This window comes from Zootoca vivipara, chromosome 12, assembly GCF_965207765.1.
Source record: "Zootoca vivipara chromosome 12, rZooViv2.hap1.1, whole genome shotgun sequence".
Classification (NCBI taxonomy): Eukaryota; Metazoa; Chordata; class Lepidosauria; order Squamata; family Lacertidae; genus Zootoca; species Zootoca vivipara.
This window is the reverse complement of record NC_142595.1, coordinates 41,299,385-41,318,210: the sequence shown is the minus strand read 5'-3', so window position 1 is coordinate 41,318,210 and position 18,826 is coordinate 41,299,385. Positions and strand designations below refer to the sequence as shown.

The window sequence follows — 18,826 nt, the reverse complement described above, 5'->3', positions numbered from 1 at the left end:
ATTTCCCTGCCTCCTCAATGGCGCAAAAGCTTCTAACAAGCGGGAGGCCTCCTACGCGTGCGCGCGCAGGTTGCTTTTTATCGATTCGCCGGAGGCGTACCATGCAAAACACGTATGCAAATAAAGTAAAAAAGGGCTGGCCCGTGGAACGTTCCCCGGGAGCAGGAAAAAGGCGCCGTTTGCAGCCGCGTTTGCAGCTGGGGGGGGGGGGGAGAAGGCAACACGGAACAGGTTGGTTGGAAAAGCGGGTCAGCCTATTCAAGCGGGGGTGTTAATAGGGAGGCAAATCGGTGGAAAATATTGCACAGAGCGGTAGATTTTTTAAGAAGATAATAGGAAGCGGGAGGCAGATCATCAGCTTGCTTGCAGGCTCAGATGTTCAGGATCAAGGAATAGGGAAGTGGGCTGGAGAGGGGTAAGTGGCCAGGTCCGGCAGGGCAAGAGCTCAGCCCCAGAAGAGCCAGGAAATAATGCGCACCAGTTGATTGACTGATTGCCACCCTATCCTTAGTTTATATTATGATAAGCAAGGTTTGGTCATGCGGGGGTGGGGGTGGGTAGCGGTTCGGCGTCACTAAGGTGGCTGAGGAATTCGCACTTCCCGGGAGCAGGGTTTCTATCTGCGGGACCTCAGTAGGGCGGAAATGGTGTCTCGAGGGCATGTGACGAATGCATTTCACCGCAGCTGATTTGAAACAGTCCTCCGCGGCCATATAAATGTTGGTGAAGTTCGGTAGATAAAGCACAGGGGGAACCCCCCCCCCCCCAGAAAGACCAGCGGGATTGCTGCAGCAGGAGCTTTTTTATGGACACCTCATTGGGTACATGAAACGCCCTCTTGTGTGAACATAACAGCAATTGTTTGCTTGTGTGTGCTTGTACATAAGAATTGTGAACATCGGGGCCATAACGGCAGTGATGTGCAAGAGTTACGGCTTGTGACATTTCTGTGTTTGTTTCATTTCAGTACCTTTTGGCCACCGTGTTTAAAATTCCTGTCCTTGTGCATAACAAAATAAGAAAATTCCTTCCAGTAGCACCTTAGAGACTAAGGTGACAAACCAGTGACAAACTAGATACTAAGGTGACATTAGAGACTAAGGTGAGAAAGCTTTCGAGTGCTGTGCATGCACACTTCTTCCTTGTGCATGTATATCTGAACAGCATTGGCACCAGACGCCAGCATTGTTGGGCATCTGCCAAGCCCAGGAAGGGGCCCCCTTGCAAACTTCTGCTCCACTTCCTTTTCATTTCCCTAGTGGGAATGGGACCCAGAGAGCGGGGAATAGCCACAGGCTTCCTTGGTCTGAGTGAAGGCAGGAGAAGGGCCTGACCCAATCCAGCCAGGGAGTACATACCACCGGCTCCTGACAGAACCGTCATCCCACCCTGCTCCCCTGGGATTCCTTAAGACCTGAGGAAAAACCCAGGCCAGGGAGCTTCTGCCATCAGCCTGAAAGGAATTTGCATCATTTGTTTTCGTATTTTAAAATTGCATCCTGCCTAGGAAGCCTTGGCAGAAAGACAATCCGAGGCACGAAGCTGTGCCCACTCAGACAGAACAGCCCCGTTGGCGTTGCCTGGCCTGAGCGCCCCCACCCCAAAAGCAGGAAGTGGTGCTACAAGCAAGGATAAACTTTCCACACATATGACTAAGTGTTCTCTAGCCCTCGATGGCTTTTGCTGCAATAATTTCTTTTGGTCTATATAAGCTGCCACAAAACTCTTATTAAGTATTTGCCATAGTGCGTGAAGAATCATAGAATTGTAAAGTTGGAAGGGGCCCTGAGGATCGTCTAGTCCCAACCCCTGCAATGCAACTGTCTCATAAGGGGATCGAACCTGCAACCTTGGTGCTATCAGCACCACACGCTAACCAACTGAGCTATCCAGAATGAGGCATCTTCTTGTTGTAGCGGTCACCTGCAATGATCCCCAGTGACACTTCGGCTTCCTTGTTTAGGTGATTGTGTGAGGTGTCGACTCAGCCTTCTTTGCACGCTCTGACGCCGCCTCAGGGATGAGACGGAAGCGGAAGGCCCCCGAGCACAAGAACGGGGAGCCCAGCACTGCCGGGGCCGAGTTGGAGCTGCGCTGGGAGTGGGAGACCCCTGGAGACAGGTGGCAGCAGTTCTTGCCCGAGCAGAGCGAGATCCTGAGCCAGGCAGCCCGGTGAGTTAACACAGGAAGCTGCTTAATATTGGGAGTCGGATCACTGGGTCTCTAGACATTGGCTGGCAGCATCTCTCCAGGGGTTGAGGGTCTTTCCCCAACCCTATCTGGAGATGCTGGGGATTGTGGCACTCCAGACCAACCTTTATCAACCTCGGGTCTCCAGATGCTGCTGGACTGCAACTCGCATCATCCCTGACCAGTAGCTAGGGATGATGGGAGTTGTAGTCCTGCAAAATCTGGGAGGGGGCAAAGGTTGAGAAAGGCTGCTCTGGGTGTCAGACGGCAGCTCCCATAATTCCTCACCTAGGAACATGGGACGTTCCCTTATACCAGGCATCCCCAAACTTCGGCCCTCCAGATGTTTTGGACTACAATTCCCATCTTCCCCGACCACTGGACCTGTTAGCTAGGGATCATGGGAGTTGTAGGCCAAAACATCTGGAGGGCCGCAGTTTGGGGATGCCTGCCTTATACCAAGCCAGACCATTGGTGTTGTTTTCACTGACTGGCAGGCAGGGATCCCCACCCCACCCCCCCCCAACATCACTGCTTGGAGATGTTGAACCTGTGACTCTCAGTATGTGGAGAAGATGCTCTCCTACTGTGCCAGGCCCTTTCACCACATTGGTGCTCCCATTGTTGACCCCCCCCCCACATGGAGAAGGCAGGCCAAATTGAGTCAGGGCGATGACGCTGGAGGCTTCTGTGTTCCCTACAGAGCAAGGAAGCTCTCTGTGGACATTGGGGAGTCCTGTGTGGACCTGCGCAAGATGCTGCAACGGAATAAACAGACGGGACTGGAATCGCGTGTGGCTGCGGCTGTGCGGGATCAGGATTCTTGTGAGCAAACTTTTAATTTTCTTGCATTTTCTTAGTGGATTCCGCCAGCGGACCAAGATTCTTTCCTTTCCCATGGGCCAACTTTGAAAGATGGGCAAGGCCACACACCTGTCAGTCACCTGATGTCCTTGTAACATCAGGCAAAACTTCAAAAGAGTCACTTGGGTGCTGACAGCATGCCTTCAGAGGGGTTTGCTGTGAAGTCCATTTGCAGTTTAAAAGCTGAAAGCTTCCAGGGGTCTGGTCTGAAGTCATGCAGTGATGCAGTTGCCTTGAGGAAGCTGAGCAGGTCAGTCCGTCTGGTCGGCGCATGGATGAGAGACAGCCTGGGAACCTCCATGGATCCCACCATGAGTTCCTGGAATAAAACATAAAGTGCTTTCCACGGTGCTTTCCCTGGCTGCAGCACCACCTACAGCGTCACTCCAAATGCAAGACAGGTTTGCGGCTCAGTGTGGACAGGGGTGTGTCAGCAGGTTAAATGCAGCCCATGTTGGGTGGCAGAGCCTTGTTGGGCAGTATCCGGACATCACTGCAAGGTTTGGCCCTTAGCGCAGGGATGGGGAACACCTGGCCCTCCAGACCGTGTTGGACTACAATGTCCATCATTCCTGACCATGTTGCCTGGGGCTGATGGGAGTTGGAGTCCAGCACCATCAATACCACCCCTACTGTGCCCTTTGCCCTGAAGGCAAGGCTTCCTCTGGGCACATGCTCATTTGCCCGTTTCTCCCCACTGAAGGATTGCTAGCCCCTAAGTATTTCCTTCGCCAGGTTTTGACCCAGAGATCTTCTCTCTTCTTGCTCCCTCCCTGCCACCGCGCTGGCCCAGATTTTGTTTGGTGCTGGCGAGGAGACGAAGAAGGCGAGTGGCTTCCTTACCCTGTGGACACCTGCCTGGCCCTGCAGGCAGCCAGAAATGGCCACGGAGAGCCCACAGTGGAAACGATGGTTGGGCGGACACGCTACAAGCTGGACACAGCCCTCATGGTGCAGACCAACAGCCGGACCGGGTTTGAACGTCTGATGGATCGCAGGGAGTCAGGTACGAGGATGTAGGGTTTTATGTTAGTGATAGTACTTTGCATTCTTCCAGTCCTCATTGAGGCTTCAGAGCAGTGTTGCAAGAAAGGCCAGCAAGAAAGGTTGGGAAATCTCAGGCCTGTGGACCTAGCTAGCATGCCCGTAGGACTCTCCCTGTGCCACAGCCCTGTTTTTGCCAGGCCAGAATGTTCCCTTCCCTTCCACTAATGCTTCTTCATTGCCCGGGTGCAGAATGGAGAGGGGGCGGGGCCAAAATGTGACGAAATTTACAGTGAAATCAAGAGGACAAATTGACGAAGCATTTAAGGAAGAATGGAAACCGCTGATGGATTATCCATCAAATTATCACCCATATATGAAGTCGCTGGCAGGATTTGAAAAATAAGCAGTGGATTACTGAAAGAATTAACGGTAGTGGGATTTAGATAACAACAAAATATGTGTTATAAAACAGCTAATAAAAAGAAGTTTAAAAAAAATAGTAATCAGGAAAGGAGGGGTGGGAAGTCAAGAGGAAGCTTCGTTTAAAAATGTATATGATGATAAACGTTTTGAAATATTTTTGGAGACTTAATAAAAATGATGCGCAAACATGAGAGGGGTGTGTGGGAGATATATAGATGGGAATATATTTATGCCAAGGTAGAACCAGCTCATAGCCTCCCCAAATCTCTCTTACACTTTTCAGAACCTGCAACTAGCAGGCCTGCTCCACCCTGGGCTTTTCTCTCTCTTTCAGACGCTGCAGAGACTGAGGAGGGAGGATCCAAGCCAAGCAACAGCATCTCAGGCACCGAAAGCCCCGTTCCTGCTAAGAAGGCTCGGGGCGGAGGGGACCGCGCAGCATCTCAAGGAGAGGCGAATAACAAGGGTAACGGCCAAGGGGTTAGGGTCTTAGTAGATCGGCCTGTCAGCCAAATGCCCCAACAACTTGAGCCTAGCAACTCAGACCTTGGGGATATAAGCAGGTGGTGGTTGATAGCACGAACTGAAGAACCTTTCCCAGGAGGCTGCTGGCTGTGTTTATTGTCGGAACGTACTGCCTGCTTTTAAGCATCTCGGCATTAATGCTCTTGGGAACTAGAACCATTTGTCTTTTAAAGAAATGCCGAGGTTCTTAAGAGGCTAGCTAGCAGCGTCGTAGATGCCAAGGTTGTGAGGGGTTGGGGTGAATTTAACCGGTGCATCTGTGCTCCAACCCACCTCCTCATTTCCCCCCGCAGAGGCTGTGAGGACGCTGATAGTGAAGGGGAAAGCACCTGTGGATCCAGAATGCTCTGCCAAGCTGGGCAATGTAAGGCACCTACTGGCATGAATGGAAAACCATTGGCCTCTAGTTTGCTGAGACTACCATTCCTGACCATCGGCCTGTCAGTCTGGGGCTGAAGGGATTTGGAGGCGAGCACCACCTTGGCTGGGACGCAGGTGGCGCTGTGGGTTAAACCACAGAGCCTAGAGCTTGCTGATCAGAAGGTCGGCGGTTCGAATCCCTGCAATGGGGTGAGCTCCCATTGCTCGGTCCCAGCTCCTGCCAACCTAGCAGTTCGAAAGCACCTCAAAGTGCAAGTAGATAAATAGGTACCGCTACAGCGGGAAGGTAAACGGCGTTTCCGTGTGCTGCTCTGGTTTGCCAGAAGCGGCTTTGTCATGCTGGCCACATGACCTGGAAGCTGTACGCCGGCTCCCTCGGCCAATAATGCGAGATGAGCGCCGCAACCCCAGAGTCGGTCACGACTGGACCTAATGGTCAGGGGTCCTTTTACCTTTACCTTTACCTTTTTACCACCTTGGCTAAGCCTCATAATAGCAGCCCCTCCTGGCTGAAAACATATAAAAAGCACGTTCAAAAACAGAAGGGAGGTGGTTTTTAATTTACAGTGGTAGCTTGGTTCTCAAACTTAATCCTTTCCGGAAGTCCGTTCCCAAAGCAAAGCTTTCCAAAACTGAGGCACGCTTTTCCCATAGAAAGTAATGCAAAATGGATTAATCCCTTCCAGACTTTTAAAAACAACCCCTAAAACAGCAATTCAACATGAATTTTACTATCTAACAAGACCACTGATCCCTAAAATGAAAGCAGTAAACAATGTACTGCCGTCACACACAATCAATCAATCAGTAGTTGAACTGGGTTCCACACAGTCACAATAACAAACAAAACAGAGCCACAAAAACAAAAAGGCAAAATAAATAGCAAAAACAGACAGACCTCAGCGTAACAGTCAAAATGGAAGTGAGGCACTCGAATCAGAAGCATAACACTCAAATGGAGCAGGTTCAGCTTCCAGAAAAAGTTCGCAAACCGGAACGCTTACTTCTGGATTTGCAGTGTTTGGGTCCCAAGTTGTTTGAGTGCCAAGATGTTTGAGAACCAAGGTACCACTGTATTGTACTACTCTTTGAGTAACAGGGATGGGCCTTCCCTACGGCCTTTCAGATGTTCCAGACTTCAAATTCCCTCATATTGCCCCAGGGCTAGGGGCAGTTGGAGCCCAACAACAAGGTCGGTGATGGAGGATGACAACAAGCACCTCCATTCTGAAGTAAAAGCTTACCAAGGACTTAAGAACAGGCATGTTGGGCCACAACAGTTGGCTGGTCAATCTAGCTCAGTAGCTTGATGCTGCTGGGCTAAAAAATTTTTTTTAAAAGGTTAGCCACCCCTGCTCATGCTATTTTCTAATCATTTTGCCCTGAAAATAACCATCTTTTTTCTTCTCTCGTTCCTGCTGCTCTTCCTTCCCAAACAAGGCTCACGTTTATTGTGAGGGAGACGACGTTTACGATGTGATGTTGAATCAGGTAAGCGGGCTTGTAGGCTACTTTTCACCTGCATTTTAATGGATAGTTAAACTAGATGCCTGTATAACGCAGGGAGATGGAAGCAAACCCCTCGTGTTCAAATCCCTACTTAGCCACAAACCTTGGGCCAGTCTCTCTGCCTAACCTACCATTGCAGGGTTGGTGTGAAGATTAAACAGTTGCGGGGAGGCCAGGCATATATACTTGGCTTGGGAAGGGAGGGCATAACTTGCTCACGAGGAGACGCTTTTCTCAAATTGCACAGCAGCCCAGATATGGAGCTTTGGGGGCTCTGAAATTATTTGAGACCTGGAAGTGGCTCCACCTCTTCCTCTGACAGCTGCAAGTGTTCTTCAGCAGGTTCCCAACTGAGGGCCACTCAGCTGTGGTTCTAGGGGACCCTGCTCGCTCCTCAAGTTCCTCAATCTGTGGAGTATCTGGTTTGTCCTTCAAAGACCCCCGTGCCCGGTCAGGGCTAGGCATGACTATAACATATGCACCAGATGAACTTCTCCAGGGAGGGGTATTCAATAAATGGGGTGCTGCTGCCCCTGATCTGCTCTCACAGTCTTCCTTCTCCTTGGTTCCTCACAGACAAATCTTCAGTTCAACAACAACAAATACTACCTAATCCAGTTGTTGGAGGATGACAGAGCCCGGAACTACAGCGTCTGGATGCGTTGGGGGCGTGGTGAGTCGGGACAGGGAACTTGGGGGCAATTGTATGACACATTTGCGTTGGATGAGCCTTCAGTGGCTTTTAGGCAAAGTCTAGAGGGTGGAGCCTCTAGAGCAGGCATCCCCAAACCATACCTGCCAAGTCTCCCACTGAAAAATGCGGGATCAGCAGCAGCGCGGCACCGGAAGTTGCATAGAAGCAACTTCCAGGGCCGCTCTGACCATGTGTGGGCACTGGAAATAGGACAGAGCAGCACGGGAAGTTGCTTCTACGCATGCCCATGTGGCCACCACCAGGATGGTCACCGCCGTGCGTAGAAGCGACTTCCGGTGCCCACACATGGGCAGAGCAGCACCCAAAATGGAGGCTCCCTGGCAGGTAGGAAATCCGGGGGATTTCCGGGATTTTTCTCTATTTGGGAGAACAGCGGGAAACGGATTAAAATCTGGGGGTTTCCCACGAAAAAGGGATACTTGGCAGCTAAGCCCCAAACTTGGCCCTCCAGATGTTTTGGGACTACAACTCCCATCCTCCCTAGCTAACTAAGTGGTCAGGGATGGTGGGAATTTTAGTCCCAGAACATCTGGAGGGCCGAGTTTGGGGATGCCTGCTCTAGAGGCTGTATAACTTTGGAGTTGTATCCAAAGTTAGTCATGCTTAGAGTAGCCCCACGGAAATCCAATAGACATGGCTCACCTACGTGCGTTGATTTCAATGGGTCTGCTCGAAGTTGTTCAGGATGGGTTGCAACAAGATGGGAAATCTCACTTTCAAGCCTTGCTCGTGAGCTTTGCCCCCGCAATCTGGTTGACCACTGTCGGAGACAGAGCATTGGATTGGCCCTGTAAAGCAAAGCAGTTCTTACCTGCTTCTCCCATTCCAAAATGTCTGGTTGTGGCTCTAAAGAAACCACCCCTTGGAGCCACGGCTCTTGGACTTTCTTCTCAGCTCCAGAAAGCAACACGTTGTCTCTTCCACTGTCCCACACTCTGCAATGGTTTTCTTCTTCTTAGCCTTCCCCCATTCTCTCTTTGTCTCTTTCCTTCTCAGTTGGTAAGCCGGGTCAGCACTCACTTGTGAGTTGTGCTGGAGATTTAGCTAAAGCCAAAGACATCTTCACCAAAAAGTGAGTCACATTGGAAATTTTGGAGGTGTTCCCCCATCCCATCCAATGTCTGCCCTCCTTGAACTGGTTTTGCGTCTTCTTTCCTCTACCTCTTTTAGGTTTTTGGACAAAACCAAGAATGAGTGGACCAAGCGTTGCAGCTTCCAGAAGGTTCCGGGCAAATATGATATTCTCCACCTGGACTATGAAGCCAATGATTCAGTGAGACTTCGGGGAAGGAAAGAGCAGGGAGGGGGAGGTCTTGTGGCTGAAGGACGCTCTGCCTCATAATCTTTTGTTTTATGTTCTTTCCAGAATGAGGAGAAAGATGCCTTGCAGAAGACAGCCTCATGCCCCAAGCCTGTGTCACAGCTGGACCAACGAGTTCAGGCCTTGGTGGAGCTTATTTGCAGCATCCGCACCATGGAGGAAATGGTGGTGGAGATGAAGTATGACACCAAGAAGGCTCCTCTAGGCAAGTGGCCCTAATTTGTCACTTTTATATCTAACTTAGTTCAGGAGCTCTAAAGAGAGAAGAGCGGCAAAGAGGAAATCTTTTAATACAGAAATCTGGAAACCACAAGAGGGGAGAGTGCTCTTGTGCTCGAATCCAGCTTGCGGGTTTCCCACAGGGATCTGGTTGACAACTGTGTATTGGATGGGCCATTGGCCTGATCCAGCAGGCTCTGCTTGTGCTTTTATGTTTGGAGTGAAATCTGGAAACAAATGTCATATACTATATAATAAAACCCTAAGGATGTCATCACGCTGCAGTTCTCATGGCTGACAGTAGACTTTCGCCCTTTCTTTCCCCCACAATAGCGGCAGTGGCGAAGTGTAAAGGGAGGGGTGAACAGTTGTGGTTTGGGCAAGGGGGTCATGTAGGTGAGTGATGTGAGCAGGGGTGGGAGCCCCTAGTAGATGTTGCTGCTGCTGTTTTAATTCCACTGCTCTACACCATTGGGAGAATTGTTGCTTTTCATTTCATTACATTTCAAACGGGCTGAATAAAGCCCAGTAACTTTTTTTTTTGGCAGACGGAAACATAGAATCATAGAATCATAGAGTTGGAAGAGACCACAAGGGCCATCCAGTCCAACCCCCTGCCAAGCAGGAAACACCATCAAAGCATTCCTGACAGATGGCTGTCAAGCCTCTGCTTAAAGACCTCCAAAGAAGGAGACTCCACCACACTCCTTGGCAGCAAATTCCACTGCCGAACAGCTCTTACTGTCAGGAAGTTCTTCCTAATGTTTAGGTGGAATTTTCTTTCTTGTAGTTTGAATCCGTTGCTCCGTGTCCGCTTCTCTGGAGCAGCAGAAAACAATCTTTCTCCCTCCTCTATATGACATCCTTTTATATATTTGAACATGGTTATCATATCACCCCTTAACCTTCTCTTCTCCAGGCTAAACATACCCAGCTCCCTAAGCCGTTCCTCATAAGGCATCGTTTCCAGGCCTTTGACCATTTTGGTTGCCCTCTTCTGGACACGTTCCAGCTTATCAGTATCCTTCTTGAACTGTGGTGCCCAGAACTGGACACAGTACTCCAGGTGAGGTCTGACCAGAGCAGAATACAGTGGTACTATTACTTCCCTTGATCTAGATGCTATACTCCTATTGATGCAGCCCAGAATTGCATTGGCTTTTTTAGCTGCTGCATCACACTGCTGACTCATGTCAAGTTTGTGGTCTACCAAGACTCCTAGATCCTTTTCACAAGCCAGGTGTCTCCCATCCTGTATTTGTGCCTTTCATTTTTTTTTGCCCAAGTGTAGTACTTTACATTTCTCCTTGTTAAAATTCATCTTGTTTGCTTTGGCCCAGTTGTCTAATCTGTTAAGGTCATTCTGAAGTGTGATCCTGTCCTCTGGGGTGTTAGCCACCCCTCCCAATTTGGTGTCATCTGCAAACTTGCTCAGGATGCCCTCAAGCCCATCATCCAAGTCATTGATAAAGATGTTGAACAAGACTGGGCCCAAGACAGAACCCTGTGGCACCCCACTAGTCACTTCTCTCCAGGATGAGGAGGAGCCATTGATGAGCACCCTTTGGGTTCGGTCAGTAAGCCAGTTACAAATCCACTGAATGGTAGCATTGTCTAGCCCACATTTTACCAGCTTCTTTACAAGAATATCATGGGGCACCTTGTCAAAGGCCTTGCTGAAATCAAGATAGGCTACATCCACAGCGTTCCCTTCATCTACCAGGCTTGTAATTCTGTCAAAAAATGAGATCAGATTAGTGACTTATTTTTCAGGAACCCATGCTGACTTTTAGTGATCACAGAGTTTCTTTCTAGGTGCTCACAGACTGTTTGCTTAATGATCTGCTCTAGAATCTTTCCTGGTATTGATGTCAGGCTGACTGGGCGGTAATTGTTTGGGTCCTCTCTTTTCCCCTTTTTGAAAATAGGGACAACATTTGCCCTCCTCCAGTCTGCTGGAACTTCGCCTGTTCTCCAGGAATTTTCAAAGATTATTGCCAGTGGTTCTGAAATCACCTCTGCCAGTTCTTTTAATACTCTTGGATGTAGTTCATCTGGCCCTGGAGACTTGAATACATCTAAACTAGCCAAGTATTCTTGTACTACCTCCTTACTTATTCTGGGCTGTGTTTCCCCTGCTGAATCATCTGCTCCATATTCTTCAGGTCGGGCGTTGTTTTCTTTCTTGGAGAAGACTGAGGCAAAGAAGGCATTGAGGAGTTCTGCCCTTTCTCTGTCCCCTGTTTGCATTTCACCATCTTCTCCTCTGAGTGACCCCACTGTTTCCTTGTTTTTCCTTTTGCTACGGACATACCCATAAAAGCCCTTTTTGTTCATTCTGTGCTTTAGCTTTTCTGACTTTGTCTCTACACGTGCTGGCTGTATGTTTGAATTCCTCTCTGGAGATTGGGCTGAGTTCCTCTCTCTCCCATGTCCTCTCCAGGAAAGCTGACGGCTCAACAGATCAGTGCAGGGTACCAATCGCTGCAAAAGGTCGAGGCATGTCTCAAGCGGAAGCAGACCGGCCGTGCCCTGGTGGAGGCCTGCAATGAATTCTACACGCGGATTCCCCATGATTTTGGGTTAGTGCTGCTGGGCCAGGGGCAACTCTCCATACCTTGGGCTCCCAATGGCTCAGGGATGGGACTCTGTACTCAAAACTCCATACAGCAATATGCATCTCCTCCCACAAATATTTGGTGCTTCTCAACCCACTTCCCAAGTCATGCAATATATGCCTTCCCCACGCCTTCCTGCCACGGTGTGGATGCAGAAGGGCCAATAGCCTCATCCACCGGGCTCTTTTTATGTTGTCAGCAACAACAATCTTCTACGTGCTTTACATGGGGCACATAAGAAGCCCTAAACAGCCTCGGTCCTGTATACCTGAAGGAGCGTCTCCACCCCCATCATTCAGCCCGGACACTGAGGTCCAGCACCGAGGGCCTTCTGGCGGTTCCCTCATTGCGTGAAGTGAGGTTACAGGGAACCAGACAGAGGGCCTTCTTGGTAGTGGCACTCGCCCTGTGGAACACCCTCCCAGCAGATGTCAAGGCAATAAGCCACTATTTTACTTTTAGAAGACAATTGAAGGCGGCCCTGTTTAGGGAAGTTTTTAGTTTTTGATGCTGTACTGTTTTTAATACTCTGTTGGAAGCCGCCCAGAGTGGCTGGGGAAACCCAGCCAGATGGGGGGGGGGTATAAATAATAAATTATTATTATTAGAAAATATTGATCAAATCAAGCATTAGAAACTAGAATCACGTGTACCAAAAAATAGATAAAATCAAGAGTTTTTTTTTTTTACAATCTATTTTTATTAATTTTCCAATTAAAATACAACTATATCACATCCATTGTTCCAAATTATACAAATCCATATCAATGATAAAATCAAGAGTTTTAAACCAAGTATATATGGTAAAATTCCCAGCATAGATAGGCATTCCTTAACAAAGTTTGTAGCAGCTGTTGAAAACGTCCACAGTGAAGGTACCTGCCTAATATTTCATAACTGGGGAGTTGCAGAGAGCAGTTGCTGCCACATAAAAGGACTAGTTCTTTGCAAGTGCAGAACAGTGTTCGTAGGAGTGCAAAACCCAATACATGTATATACCCCGCCCCTTCGTTTCCACAACCTTTCCTAAAGTCTGTGCCCCCCACCCCGATCCCCTTTTGCAGACTGAGGACCCCTCCACTGATCAGCACAGAAGAGGAGCTGCAGGAGAAGGCCCAGCTGCTGGAGGTAAGAGCGCTCGAATGCAAACGCACAACTGAAGTGGGGTGTGTGTGAATGGGGTGCCCCGAGTATATGGCCAGCAGAATGCCAAGATCATGCCAAGAAAGGGAATTTCATTTTTAAAAAAAGCAAAGAAGAACAGCAATAACAAAGTAACCCATAAGATATAATTAAGGCTATACTATAACATATTCTTTCTTCGTTCTTATTTACTTTAATAATCATCGCAACAAAATTGTAAATATATCTTTTTAAAGGAATTGAATTTCCTCCCCATGCAAATTTGGAGCAATAAGTGACTGGGCCTCAAGCTTTCTAACTCCCCACATTCTAGATGGGGGTGGGTGGGAGAAGGAACTGGTTGAGACTATCCCAATCAATCAATCAATCAATCAATCAATAAACAGACAGACAGGCAGAAGATGCCCACCATGGATGGATCCATTTGGGTAGCGCTGGTGGTCCTGCTGCCCTGTGAAAATGCTGCTTCCGCTCCCGCCTGCTTTCCTTTTGCCCCTCAAGGCTCTCAGCGACATCCGTGCTGCCATTAAAGTGGTGCGGTCAGAGCAACTGGACAAGGAGCACCCGCTGGACCGGAACTATCGCGGCCTCAGCTGTGAGATTCAACCTTTGGAGAGGGAGAACCCTGACTTCCCAGTATGTGGGGGACTGGGACTGGGTGGGTAGGAAGTCCCAGGAAAACTCTGCCCATGCTTTTAAAAAGATAAAAAATATTTGGGGAGTTGCTTCTCCTCTGATAGTTCCCTACTCCTTCCCAGGTCTTGGAGCGCTACCTGTTGTCCACTCATGCTCCCACCCACCAAGATTACACCATGACGCTGCTGGAGGCCTTTGTGCTAAACAAGGAGGGCTCTGATCCAGACTCGACCTTCCGCTCTGACCTCCCCAACCGGTGAGTGGAAGGAGCTGGCCTGGGGGGGGGGGAGACACCCAACTTGAGCCTGTTTTTATTTATTTATTGCATTTATATAGGCCAGGGGTGGCCAAATCCAGAGACACTGCAATCTACTTTCAAATTTAAAATCTGGCGGTGATCTACGCCCATTTTTTAGGGGTTCAGCTCAAAGTTGTTGAACTTTTTTAAGGGAGGGGAAAACCACACTATTGGGGTTCCCGTCAGGCTTCCCTTCTGCAACAATAGAGGCCAGTGCAGGGAGAGGGGGCGGGGCCGGAAGGGGACCAGCGACCGACTGCGATCTACCAAAGCCTCACAGGGATCGACCAGTAGATTGCGATCAACGTGTTGGACATCCCTGATATAGGCCACCTTTCCTCCAAGAAGCTCAAAAGTGTGGCCTACATATCCGTTCCGGATAGCTCAATCGGTTAGAGCATGGTGTTGGTAACGCCAAGGTTGCAGGTTCGATCCCCGTACGGGACAGCTGCATATTCCTGCATTGCAGGGGATTGGACTTAAGATGATGCTTGGGGTCCCTTCCAACTCTACAGCGCTACAATTCTCTTCTCACAACAACAGCAACAACCCTGCGAGGTACGTTAGCCCGAAAGTGAGAAACTGGCCCAAGGTCTCTTAGTGAGCTTTGTGACTCGAGTGGGGATTTGAACCTGGCTTTCATGAGTCATATCATTCTAACGTTGTAGAGTTGGAAGGGCACCCCCAAGGCTCATCTAGTCCAACCCCCTGAAATCCTAGCCCAGCACTGTAACCTCTACACCATGCTGGCTCTCAACCTAGAGATCCCCATTGTGATTTGTGTCTCTTCTGGGCTTCTTCCCCTTTCTCAGGACACTGCTGTGGCATGGATCGCGCCTGGGCAACTGGGCAGGGATATTGAGTCGTGGGTTGCGGGTGGCCCCCCCGGAAGCCCCCGTCACTGGCTACATGGTGAGTCTCCCCACTTTGTCCTCTGTTGAGCTCTTGGCCTGTAGCTCCTGGACTTACTAACCTTCCTTTCCCTCCCTTCAAGTTTGGGAAAGGGATCTACTTCGCTGACATGTCCTCAAAGAGTGCCAACTACTGCTTTGCCACCCGCGAGAAAGACGTCGGCCTGCTGCTGCTGTCAGAGGTGAGATCTGCATCCCGTTTTGGGGGGAGGGGGCATGGGGCAAAGAGCGCCTGCACATGTAGACTACAATTCCCATCAGCTCCGGGCTTTATATGTAACTGTGTTTTTGTAATACAGGTGAAACTCGGAAAATTAGAATATCGTCCAAAAGTGCATTTATTTCAGTAACGCAACTTAAAAGGTGAAACCAATATATGAGATAGATGCATGACATGCAAAGCAAGATATGTCAAGCCTTTATTTGTTGCAATTATTTGTCGTTAGGCGGGTCAATTATAAATGGAATGTAATTAATGAAATGTAATTGCGATGTTTATTTTTGTATTATTGTAACTATTTGTTTTTTTACCGTGGAATTTCCAAAAGAAAGCATTTGTTAAAATAAAATAAAATAGTAAGTTGCATTACTGAAATAAATGCACTTTTCAATGATATTCTAATTTTGCGAGTTTCACCTGTATTTCATATGAAGTTGTCTGTTGTTTCTTCAGGTTTTGGTTTGGGTTTTTTTGCACACTGGTTAGAGGTGTTTTAATACTAAGCAGCCTCAAAACTAAGTAATAAAAAAACCCCACAATTTATATGAAGGGAACTGTAGTCCAAAATAACTGCTTACCACAGCTCTAGCCTTCTCTGGAGTGTAAACAAGTACATAGAAGACTCTTGGTGGGGCAGCCCTGTGATTCAAATTTGCAGAGTATACGCCCAGTTTAGGCTGACTTTTGGAGGGGAAGAGAGATTTTGCCTGGCAGGACTTGTTGCTGAGTTGAGGAGTGACAGCAGGGTGTTATGGGCTCTGTAGACGGTGGGTGGATTGAATCCTCTGACTAGCGTTTAGCTCACTGGCAAGAACTGCTGGTTCAGTACGAATTAGCCATAGTGGTTAGAGCATCTGACTAGGACGTGGGAGAGACCAGGGTTCAAATCCCCACTTGGGCCAAGTCACTGCCTCTCAGCCTAACCTACCTCACAGGGTGGTTGTGGGGATTAAGTGAGATGGAGGAGAACAATGTCCCCCACTCTGAGCTCTTTGGGATCCAAATGCAAGAATTAATAACTAATATTAAAACTTAAAACAAGTGCCTCTGTGCAATTAAGGTGGCAGTGGGCCGAGATGGCACTACCCCATACATTGCTTAGAGGACAACTGAGCATATTACATTTTTTTAAAAAAAAACACCAAACATTTCAACTTTTAAAGAGTGCAAGGGAAAGGGGGAGATGTGTCTGGGGCTCAGCCTTGTAAAACCAGTATCCCCACAACTCATCACCACCACGTATTCCTCCTTCCTCTGATCGCTTCTCAAACTAGAGGCCATTTACAGGAGTTCAGCTACAGTGTTTTAAATATTCAAGTGATGGATGTATGAACTGGGGCTGAAGTTCTGCCCTCTTGCCTCCGTAGGTAGCTCTGGGCGAATGCAACGAACTGTTGGAGGCAAACCCCGAAGCGGAGAAACTGCTGGCCAGCAAACATTGCACCAAAGGACTTGGCAAGATGGCGCCGTCCCCGGCCAACAGCACAACACTGTGAGTTTGGGGTGGGTGGAGGAAGCCTAGATGGTTGAAAATTCGAAGGCTGTCCTTAAGGCAGCAGAGAGATTTGTGGACCAGGGCGTTTCCATGCATCTCTGTTTAAATAAAAAAATTCCTTCCAGTAGCACCTTAGAGACCAACTAAGTTTGCACACGAAAGCTCATACCAATAACAAACTTAGTTGGTCTCCAAGGTGCTACTGGAACAAAAAAAATTATTTTGTTTCGACTACGGCAGACCAACACGGCTACCTACCTGTAACTAGATCTCTGATTAAAAACACTCCTGGCATAGGCGAGGAACATGGGTGCTTGTGTGCAACATGAATTTCTAAACAGTGTGTTCTCTCTTTCCTTCCCTGGCAGCCATGGGGCTCTGGTGCCCCTGGGCCCTGCTGCAGAAACCGGGGTGGTGAACCCCAACGGCTACACCCTGAACTACAACGAGTTCATTGTCTACGACCCACGGCAGGTGCGCATGAAGTACCTCCTCAAGGTGCGCTTCAATTTCACCCAGCTCTGGTGAAGTTCAGCAGGCAACGCAGAAGACGACGGCAACAGAAAAACCAAAGGCCTCGGGTTTTTCCAAGCTGATGTCTCAAGTGCCTTCAAGCCCAGAGACTTGACCTCCTTCCATAGAATTTTATTCCTAGTGTGCAGTTTATTAAGACTTGAATTAATACACTGGCCTTGTTAAGGGAGTGGACGGCGGCACCCCTTTTGTAGAAAGCAGGCTATGGTGTTGTGTTCGGAAGACTGTGGAACAACTAAGGCCTTGGAACAACTGTAGGCCTGCAAAGCCTTTCTAAAGTCATTTCAAAATTCAAAAACCCTTCCCACCCTTGGGTTTAAGGTGCTTCACCTGTTTCCTCACCCTTCTAAGCCCACAACTGCTGCTTCTGCATATCGGTCAGTACTAACACTCCTCTTCTGATGCTTGCCAAGTGCTCTGGAAACACCTTGAAGCAAGACGAGGAGGGGGTGAAGGAAGGCGATGTCTCAAGGCCCTTGAAGCAGTGGGTTGCAAAGGCACAGGTGCCTCCTTTGCTGTTTCAGTGTCAGTTGAACAATGTGCTCAGTGTTGCTCAGCTGAGTGTCAGAGGGGTACTGACACTCTTGCTGTCTGCATCTTGCTCAGGGTGGGGGGGACAATCAATAGTGAAGTGGTGGCCTCAGTCTTTACTGGCATGTTCTCCCCCTCCTCCCAGGAAGGCATGCAATGAAAGAATGGGGGCCTCTTGTCTCAGAAAGCTTCCCCATTGCATCCCTTAAAAGAGTTTCAGCCCAAGAGGTCTCTTATTACCCAAAAGGCAATTTTGGTCACATAAACCCTTTTATCAACTGCATAGGATGTCATGTGTCAACAAGATGACCCGGCCAAGCCAAAAGGAGCTTCTGAAGTCTTGCCACAAAGCACAGGGACTTTCAAAGAAGCACCTATGCTTTCCCTTGAAGGCCCAATATCCGGGCTTCAAAGTGCAGCACCAGCCCACATTGCCATTTCTCAGCCCTGCTGCTCCTCACTTTTTACTAAGTACAGGTTTTTTCACAGAGGAACACAAAAATGGTTGACATTGCTCCATTTTATTTCTTAATTGACTTGTAAAATAAGGGAAGGCACATTAGCAAAATAAAAACAATATACAGAAGGCATCAGTGGTTGCAAATTTGTCATCACAGTCTTTTGAAGGCAAAGGGGGCGCAGGGGAAATCTGTACACACGATAGATTTAGCCCTTCTGAAACTTGTTTTTCACCTCTGTGGTTAGGTAGAGGTGAGCTACAAAGCTTGATTGGCTCAAACCCAGACTCCAGCCAAGTTTCTAAGGTGGTTCCTCACATGGTTATCTGAGCTCTGTGGCCTACAGTTGCTAAGCAAGCATAGGCTGCGACAGAATCACGGCCTCCACATCAACTAAGAAGCCATGCGGGATCTGTAGATTCCAGCTGGGCAAGGGTGGGGCAAGGCTGAGGAGGTAGCAGCGAAACAGCTGCATTCATGTCTGGAAAGGAGACGTGCCAGGCTTAAGAGGCTGCTGGCAGGAGCTCGCCCCAGGAAGACACGTCCCTCAAGCAGAGACGGAGCCCCACTCTAAGGAGTAAACGTTGCCCAGAGTGTCACCCGCGTAGAGGAGAAGGGAGAAGTCTGCATCGATCCAAGGCTGGAGCTGTGAAACTGGCCCGTGGCATCGGAACTGGCCCAGCTGTGTAAAGAAAACAGGATAGAGAACAAGGAAGGGTTAGGAGAAAAGCTTTGCATACAGAAATGAAAGATGGGGAAGAGGTGAGGTTTGTTGAATTCATATATATATATATATAGTGCTTTATTTACATCCTGAAGCAAACTGACAGCCAAGTTTTTTAAAAAAA

The 18,826-nt window shown here is 48.7% G+C and overlaps 2 protein-coding genes across 7 annotated transcripts in view; one reads left to right on the top strand and one right to left on the bottom strand.

Annotated features, from left to right (window-relative positions):
• Nucleotides 1-112: 112 nt before the first annotated feature.
• Nucleotides 113-18,110, top strand: PARP2 (poly(ADP-ribose) polymerase 2). 2 transcript variants are annotated; one of them, XM_060281799.2, is made up of 19 exons: nucleotides 113-231; nucleotides 1,964-2,172; nucleotides 2,894-3,015; nucleotides 3,848-4,060; nucleotides 4,799-4,930; nucleotides 5,283-5,353; nucleotides 6,811-6,861; nucleotides 7,456-7,552; nucleotides 8,591-8,666; nucleotides 8,765-8,867; nucleotides 8,961-9,120; nucleotides 11,578-11,716; nucleotides 12,817-12,880; nucleotides 13,397-13,531; nucleotides 13,654-13,787; nucleotides 14,642-14,741; nucleotides 14,824-14,922; nucleotides 16,328-16,452; nucleotides 16,824-18,110. In XM_060281799.2, exons 2-19 carry the CDS (start codon nucleotides 2,021-2,023, stop codon nucleotides 16,981-16,983), a joined length of 2,133 nt encoding a protein of 710 aa, XP_060137782.2. In that variant the 5' UTR covers nucleotides 113-231; nucleotides 1,964-2,020; the 3' UTR covers nucleotides 16,984-18,110. The 2 variants fall into 2 exon arrangements, with proteins under 2 accessions (XP_060137782.2, XP_034990557.3); XM_035134666.3 differs by lacking the exon at nucleotides 113-231 and adding an exon at nucleotides 800-821.
• TEP1 (telomerase associated protein 1) overlaps nucleotides 18,023-18,826 on the bottom strand; it is a 62,411-nt gene continuing 61,607 nt past the window's right edge. For all 5 annotated transcript variants that reach the window (XM_035134664.3, XM_035134662.3, XM_060281797.2 and 2 more), the window contains exon 56: nucleotides 18,023-18,660. In XM_035134664.3, the coding sequence (XP_034990555.3) occupies nucleotides 18,526-18,660 (135 nt within the window). In that variant the 3' untranslated portion in view covers nucleotides 18,023-18,525. The remainder of the gene's footprint in view (nucleotides 18,661-18,826) is intronic.